Source organism: Athene cunicularia (genome assembly GCF_003259725.1).
Source record: "Athene cunicularia isolate RWA chromosome 4 unlocalized genomic scaffold, athCun1 chr4_part2, whole genome shotgun sequence".
NCBI lineage: Eukaryota > Metazoa > Chordata > Aves > Strigiformes > Strigidae > Athene > Athene cunicularia.
The window spans coordinates 25797565-25806661 of record NW_020799099.1 but is presented as its reverse complement, the minus strand read 5'-3'; the positions used below and the strand labels follow the sequence as shown (position 1 = coordinate 25806661).

Genomic DNA, 9097 nt, shown 5'->3' with positions numbered 1-9097 from the left:
AGGGGGGGGGGAAGGGGAATAAATGCCACAGGATGTTCCATAAAGTTTAAGCTGTTTGTTCCTTTAGGAAACAAAACCAGCACCCCCACCATCATTCACACAGACTGCCTGGTTCTACACACGTTTCATCACAGAGAGCCCTGATAACATGAACATTAGAGATTATTAATGTGGATTTAATATGATTGTTATGTTCAAGTATGCTGGTAACTCAATTTCAATACTGGACATACTCCACCCAACCCAGACAGTACAGACTTGACTTTTTTCATTCTGTGAAGAACAGTGGTGAAAGGAAAGAACTGAAATTAATTAATCTAGCACTTTCAGACTTCTAACAAGGTTTATATACACAGCAATTGCTTTATGAAAGAGGCACAGATTAAGAATTTGGAGAGACAAGTATATGTCCATTAGCTTCAGATCTTACAAATATGTAATTGTTTTAAAATCTACCCCGCTCTCCTTTATTCAAAAAGATATTTGCTAGAGGATTATTTATTTTATATATGCATAGACAATAAATAGAGATCTTTAAGGTGTGTTACACACTCAAATAATGAAAAAGGAGAAACTACTTCAATTCTGAATCCTTAACTAATTATAGAAATGGTAGTTTGGTCCAACTGTAAAAATACCATCTTTCATTCATTAAACAGTCTTTAGAAGCAGCTTAAATCTATGCTAAATGCTGACCTACTAACCACCCTTCAGAACTGCAAAATCTTAAAAATTATCTCAATGAATATTCCTGATTAGTTCTACATGATCCTATTCTAACTTGTAGGAAAATAATGACCACGCACTGACCTTGCCTCTATAAACACAATTTCAAAAAAGCCCCAACCCACTCTGCATTAACTGTATTTCTGCTACCACTGTTAAGACTACAACATAGAATGTGCAGACTTACATACAGTTTCGAATCCACTGAAAACATAATGTTTGTTAGCTCCTCAACAGCAAGGCAACACCTACCCACCCCTCCATTAATCAGGACTCCAGATTTGCTATGGAAGTTGAGAGATTCTGTTTAAGCTCATGTAATTTACTTTTGAAAATCCAGGTAAATCCATGATATATTCTTTGATAAAATACATAGAAACCATTACAAAATATCTGAGCTCTAGTCCTCAAAATAAGCTGTCCAAATTTTAAATGGATAATGAAAGTGCCACGAGTATCCATAATGTAAGCAGCAACTCAACAGATGAATGTGCTATTTATAAGTGAGATGAATTCAGTGGTCACACTTAAGTGATTTGGCAGGAGAACAAAAGGAAAGAAAAAAGAAAAAAAGAACAGTTTGCTCAAAATAATCAAACAGTAAGTCCTCCTAGAAAGTGAAGAGAATCCTGTGACACAACGAACATATGTGAAGGTGTTTTTTTGATCAAGCATTTAGTAAACAATAGAAGCATAGATCATTTCACACTAGGTGACCCTTATGCAAATACTTAAAATATATATTCAAATATAAAAGACAGTGTAATTAAATCCCAGCGTTTTGACTTTACTTCACAAGTTAATTTAAAAATAAATCTTGCAGTAGTCACAGTACACGAGAAATTCATACAAAATCAAATGTTAAAGACAGATCCCTTTGAGGTTAGACTTAATAGTGCAGGATCAGAATTTAAATTGGATAGTTAACACACACTGTGAATAAGGAATTAGATGCAGATTGTTAGCATTCTCACTGCAGTAAAAAGCTATGAATTACATATGAAAGCTGTAATTACCTACATAAGCAGTTATACATTAAACAGGTTATAAGTACAGTAATACCTATAAAAATCCTTTGTAGTAACATCAGATAACTAATTACTGAAAAGACTCTTGAAAATGCTCATACTGCACAGCTCTTCATAAACTACAACGTTATAGCCAGACACTCTGATAAATTTTTGCTAGCTGAATAAAATTCTTAATGTTTGCTGCCAGGGAGATCTAATAGCATTACTGAGTTTTAATAACATGGTAAAACAGAGTAAGACACTGTTGCACACTGGTGTAACCATGGGTAGGAAAACAGAGACAAATGAGGAAAAGGAAAGAAGGCAGGAAGGGACAGTAGCAGCAACAGAAGGATAGGGAGTCTCAAAGGAACAAAAAGGTGGACTTCCAGAACTTTCCTTCTATCATTTTGCTAATGTCTGCAGGTCCCATTTCTACACCAAACAGAAATACCTTTAAAAAAAAATTACAGTGTGACTATGCACAGTGCAATGAAACTGAACAAGACTAAGGTTCTGGGTGCTAGTCATGCTCAGGAAAAAAAAAAAAAGTAATTTTAAGATTGTTATAAGATGATGTAAATATTTACCCATGCCAGTTCCAGCTGGTGCAATCTCTCTGGAGAAGATTTCTACAGCTTCTTTTTGCTTATGGTATACAGCAAGCCAAATAACAGCTTCGCGAGGACCCTGTTTCAAAAAAGTATAAATTAGGTTAGTTTAGATGCAGAATATAATCTAAATTTACTGAATTGAAAAATAACTGTAGTCAAATCTAATGGAAGTGTTTAGTGATCACTGCTACAAACTACAATTTTAAATTCAGTGACTTTTTAATCCAGTACCACTATAATTTTCTGTTAACATTTCATTATCTTTTTTATTTTGCTACCACAAAATCAACTATTAGATACTTCAGACTGCTAGAAGACTGTGCTTCTTCTCCAGCATTCTCAGTGGATCAAGTACTGTAACCACTACTACTTTATAAGAAACTAAATACTCGGCTTCACTCTCAGTGGAACTGGCAAACAAAACTTTCCTCTTAAGTGCACTGAAAATACTTTGGGGTCAAGTTAGAGAGCCAGGTTTACTTCTCTTTGCATCAAGAAGTACGCAGATCTGCTCACAGAAAATAATTCAGACCTAATCCTTGGGAGTAAAATTGGAGAATGGAACTTGTTAAAGTCACCACATTTCCAGAGAAGAGAGAAGACACTCCTCTAAAGGTAAACCCAACCAGTACTCTGCTGCCTACTCTATAGCCAACTAACACACCTGGCCTTGCATACAGGTCCACTATTTCAATTATAGTCTCTTTTCTGCCACTGAAATATCTGCCACTGGAATCAATACACTGACAAAAGCCTTCGAGTGAACATTAGGTCTCACTGAGGGTAAAGACTGTATTTATTCAAGAATTTGTATCCACCAGCAAGAACTACCTCTAGTAGTTTTTCAATCTCTAAAAATGTAAAACCTGTTCAAAATACAAGTCTGTCCCTAAGTGTCTCTTACTTGTCCTAAAGCACAGGCACAACTCTTTCCATCACACATATGAGCTGGAACTTGACAAGGTCTCAAAAATCTGGTCAAGGAGCTTCTCAGACAGCCACTACCCCAAGTATGGAGTTCTGCAGCAAGGTTTTTCTTCTTTGTGTAGTCAGCTCTCCGGAAGTCAGCTTTTTTTGTTAATAAGCATGAATATAAATTTTTAGTTTATTCCAACTTCTTTCTTTACATATAATAATTTCTGAAGCATTTAACAGCTTCCCAACTGTGCATAAAATCATGAAGAATATTTTAAAATAACATTTTTCCTCCTAGGTAACACTTTAAACAGATTTAGCAAAAAGCCTATTTCTTTACAAATACAAAACCCAGTGACATTTCTGAAAGCATCAGAGATTAAGTACTCAGCAGACAGGAAAGATAAAGATGCTGCTAGAATTCAACAGCCCCAACTTGAAAATACAGTGGTAGAGGTGTGGAGCAGAGAGGACATGTTTTTGTGGTCAGATGAAAAGAATGGAGCCGTGACTCATTAACGGAGTCATCCTTCCACTGGGCTAAGGAACAGCATCATCCTACACAGCATCAAATTTTTTATGACTTAACATTGAAGAGACAGAGGAACCTTTCTTCATGTTAACTGCATCTTTCCTCTAATACATAGAAAAAAGTTGCATACAACAACATAGAGCATCTTGAAGTTGTTATATGCAGGCAGTTGTTGGAAGGACTGAATTAAAGTTGTGATCAAACGAAACCATGTCTCATCCTTCCTGCTGTATGTTTTGATGTCTCTTCACTACCCAAAGTTGAATGGGTGTCTCTGATTTCAAAAACTAGAAATCATGTCAACAACAATTCTAAAATTACTTGAAGCAACTGTCAATTTTCACAGCTAGCAGTAAAAAATGCCAGACAAAATATAAATTTATTCATGAGAATTCTAGTAAATTTAAGATTATCATAAAACAGTCTGTCCTCCTCTCTCAAATTTTAAGACATGACTAAGCATTTTAAACTAAAAAAATTTTTTTTTTCCTCTTCAAAACAACCTGAGAAACTATATGCTAGATCTGAACTGCCCATTTTTTAACACATCTCTTAACTCCAGTGCTACTTATTTTAACTGCCCACATTTCTGTAAAGCTGCATTCTTTAAAAACATTACACCAGCAAATTGAGTATTAGCTTTTGAAATATTTAGATCTTTTATATTAGTATCATTTTCCTGTAGGTAAACAAAAGCAATATTGTTGAACATGACAACATTTGAAAAATCTCAAGTCAATTTCAGGAATTTAAGTAACTTCAGCAATGTAGGAACATGTATGGATTTCCTAGTGGCAGCTGCTGAAACAGTGTTTATTATAAATGCTGTAATATGCTGCACGAAGCATTCTGGCTACTGTAAGAGTATCTCAAAGAGACTGTTATGTTAACAGACTACTAAATCCTCTATTCCAACCCAAATACATGACAAAACCACAACACAAGCAGACTCACTTATGCCAGCTTGTACAAGGGAGGAAAACTTCATAGCTGGTGATCAGCTGAAACCCGATAATAAAGGGCCTTCTTGTTTTAGTATGTTTAAACCTAAGTCCATGAAGTTGAAATAAGATTTTTCTCTACTTTCTATTCTAGTGGCATATCTACACAGAGGTATCATAAATATAATTGCTTTCATCTTTCTTAAGTACCCCTATGTAGACAGGGAGATACACACAGTTCATTTCTCAGCTACCAAGCTCCCAGCCTGGAAAATACCTGCCACAGTATTATCATGTAGTAAATCCTGCAAATGTGATTCACATTTTTATTAGTTTACCTCAATACTCATGGATAAAAGTTTAGCAGAGACAAGATAGAAGTTATATTATTCCAGATGACTGTGTATCCCTGAAAGGATAGAAGTTTCCTACTGTGAATACAGAAACAGATGTCCCGATCAAGATAATATAAATAAGAAATGAATCAGTTTTCCAATTTGAAGTTTCACTACCTTGTTGTAAAAAATTGTTGCTATACAGAAAATATGAAGCCATGCTACAAACTCAACAAATGCATTTTTTTAACAGTGTCCCCAAAGCTACTATAAGATTCATCAAATTACCTCAAATAATAATTAATAGGAAATATTCTTGCAGAAAACATACTTATGCACTCACATCTGTTTACTGGTTCTAAACTGTACCATGTCTTCAATACTTCATTTAAATTCTAGGTTTACTTCCTTGCCCACAGATGCAAGATACAATGGTCAATGAAAATAATAAGCTGAATCCTGTTCTGAGTGGGTGAATACAGCATTAAACCTGGATATACAGACTATTTTGAAGTAATTTATTTTACAGTATCATAATTAAAGAAAAAAATTAGCAAAACAAAGTTATACTTCATCAAATCTTAACAAAGTGTTGTAAACTTGTTAACAAAGGGTTAGTAGAAAACTAACAGACAAGCACATACAGTTTTTATATAGCAAACTCATACCTGATGTACTATTACTAGATACCTTTCACATAAAACACACCCAGCATTTCTAAACCATGAACTCACTGACACTGTGACACTGTCATAACCCCTTCTCCCCCCCCCCAACAGAAAACCACACAGCAGGAGATATTAAAAATTAAACACCACTGGGGTTACTCAGTGCTGATTCAGGTCCCTTTCTTGCTCATGCTGGGTTACTACTGACAAAGCAAGCTATTAGATTGGCAAAAAACCACCAACAGGCAGGAAAAAAATGAGAAAGGAAAGTAGGCAAGCATTTCTTGGTTTCTCAAGGATACTCTGTCAGGAAAAGTCAGTACTCCACACAGCAGCTCAGACTACAGTATACAGGCCTAGAGAAGCCTGAGAGAAACAGTGGTTTCACAGTGGCAAAGGCAAACCTTTGCACCCAGTTTGCCAGACCTGTGTGAGAATTAGTCCAGACACACCAGACATCTACACTGAGCTCCAAATATTGTTCAACTTTTCCTGTCTTGGTATTCATACACATATTTGCTTCTCCTCTTTATATTTACATGGTAGAATCTTCAAAGCAGGAACTGTTTTCCTTGTGTGTTAATATACTGTCTAACATAACATAGCTCTGGTTTTGAGCACTGTTATTTGCAACCTAAATAATGATGTCTAATTCTGTATAGAAAGACGTGGTAGGAAAGAGTGTTTAAGACACTACATTATTCCTACATGAATCTCCTTAGGAGTCTATGACTTGTATTTTAAATGGAAAAGTAAACCCCACTCCCCAACCCTTGTACTCAAACTACTAGAGCTACTTTCCAGATGAAAACTCCTCTGGTTAGTTTCTTCTGAACTGTAGGAGCAACCAGGTGAAGGGGGAAGGCAATGGAGCCATTTCTTGTATTTCAGCCTTAGCTCTCACATCCTTTTTCGGGCATATATGGGGAGCACATACAACAGAGATAATGCTTTATTTACTTTTAATATAATACCTGGGAGTTGAGGCTGGAAATACAGAAAATACTACAAATAATTTAATTTGGAAAATTTATTTCATGTATCATAAGCAAGGCAAAACTGAACAATAAGGAAGGAGGAACTTCTCTTTTTCAAATCATTATTCACTCTATACAACAAGACAAAGCTTTCTATGTAACAATTTAATTAAAGAATGTATTACAATGCATAATCGTAAGGAGCTGGTATGAACAGAACACAGACAAGTCCAACATCTGGAACATCTGTTCCTGTGTTTCAGAATTTTGATTCTGCAGGGTCAGTAACACACTTAACATTGCGGGGTTTATGGTCCTAAAAGGAAAAAGACCACATTATAAAGCTCCTTCCTCAGGAAGCAAATCTTGCTGCTGTGCAGAATGAAATTGAAGCTCAAGCACAAAAATGAACAGCTCCAGAGATATAACTTGCCCAATTTCTAAAAGCACTTGATTTCTATATTAAGAAGTTCGCTGCCTTTCTCCACATCACATTCTCGTTTCCTATACATACAAATTGTTAGCTATTTTAAGTAGTGGCACTCCTAAAATTGAACTCAGAACTGAGTTTTGCCACATGTACCTTAAGAGTTTTGCAAGACTGACAAAGAAGAATTAAATGCTACTGGTTTTGGAACAAACTAAACTGTCTAAATATTTAAAGTGCATGTAAGTGAGGACAAGATTTACAGTCTTTCCTTTAAAAAGGACTTTCATATTCTAGATTAGGAAAACAGACCATGGATGTCACAGCTGTAGTGGCTATGGCCATCATTCATATTCTTACATGTATTAAGTCAAAGTACAAAGCAGAATTATATAGTTGAAAATTCTTTCACAAACAGTACTCAGACAGTTTTAAAGCTGCACAGGCAACAATAATTCTGCCATTTCCTGACTCTGCAATCTTTATAATGTGGTCTTTTAGAGTTACATCTAATGCAATTTAAGTCTGTGTCACAAGAACTTTTATAAGAATATTTCTTTATATGAACAACATTAGAACAGACTACAACATTTTTCTAAGATTTCATATCAGACCCGGTACTGCAGAGACCTTGTCAGTGTTAATTTTGTACACTAAGTAGTGACACTGAATTCTTTGCAAGATGATGGGGTGAAATTCCCAAGATGATAGGGACTTCCTTTAAAGTTGTGGAAAAGATAACAATATGGAGAGATTACAAGAGGTCAGTAAAAGTTTAAGAACACTCCACTGAATACTTACACCATCTATACTCCTTCTAGCATGAGGTCCATATGTATCTTCAGACCCTAAAACCTGTATGTTAACTGCACTGTAATCTTCATACCCAAGCTGACTGAAAATAAGACGAGTCCTGCAACAAATGATTTTTTTTTTATTAGTAAACTGCCTCAAAATGATTATCTGAAGCATCCCTGTGTGGTCCACAGGAGTTAGCTCTGTCATGTAAACTGAACTGTGAATACTTTACACTAAACAAATATATCTGAATACTACAAATCAAGCGATTACTGACAAAGAAGTTATGCCTCTGAATTTATCGCAAAGTTTCAAACTAAGCCTTTTGTTTATTCAAATTATTTGGAAGATGAGAGTCAAAGACAAATAAATTGATTTCAGCTCTTTTATCTTTAAAACAAAGACAGCTTGAAATGTATTTACAGTACAAGCAATCTTCCTGGTTTTCATACTGGTAATTAAGTTCTTAACTCTGCTTCTGCTATAACACATTACATGAAACTACCTCACTACATAACAGGCACCAATGAAGAAAAATTGAACTGAAGAAGGAACTTTTATTCAAACCTTAAAGGTATTTATTTGGGATTAATGAACATATGACTCAAATGCCAAAGGGTTTTTAAAGAGAACATTTCTTCATTACTTCTGTCTTTCCAGTTTGGCACTAAAAAACCTCAAACTTCACATTGTGTCAAGAGCGCCAAGTTTGTCACATCATAATTAATAACAGGGATGAACATTACCTTATTTTTATATACCATGATAACACACACTGCTTAAAGAGAGCCAGAAATTAATACTGTTTTTTCCCAAATATTAAGTTGGATTAAATAGACTGTTCACAACAACTCTTAGAATCAAGCGCTAAAACTGAAAATTACTATAGCTTTAAAAAAAAATCAAGTCCAAAAAAAAAAAAATTTAAATGCCACACAGTAAAAAAAAGTTAGAAAAAAGTTTTAAAAGAATTCAACCATTAGAAATAGTCCAACTTACTAACATGTTGCAGATTGGAAAAATAAGTTAAAATTCTGAAGCACTAAACTGGTTTACCAAAAATCTTGCTCTGGCACCCTTCTAGCTGTATAAAAGATTTTATCACTGGAATTATGTTAGGATGAGAAAAATATTTTGCATCAGTGGAACTTTTT

General features: G+C 34.9%; 1 protein-coding gene across 4 annotated transcripts in view; it reads right to left on the bottom strand.

The window, feature by feature from the left end:
- Positions 1–9097, bottom strand: part of LOC113479609 — a 62045-nt gene that overhangs the window by 28085 nt on the left and 24863 nt on the right. For 3 of the 4 annotated variants that reach the window (XR_003398312.1, XM_026847780.1, XM_026847782.1), the window contains exons 10-11: positions 7947–8058; positions 2327–2429 (exon numbers count right to left, since the gene is read on the bottom strand). Coding sequence is in view for 3 of the 4 variants with exons in the window: in XM_026847780.1 (XP_026703581.1) it covers positions 2327–2429; positions 7947–8058 (215 nt within the window). In the remaining variant the exon portion in view is untranslated. The remainder of the gene's footprint in view (positions 1–2326; positions 2430–7946; positions 8059–9097) is intronic. The other variant, XM_026847781.1, reaches the window with a different exon arrangement.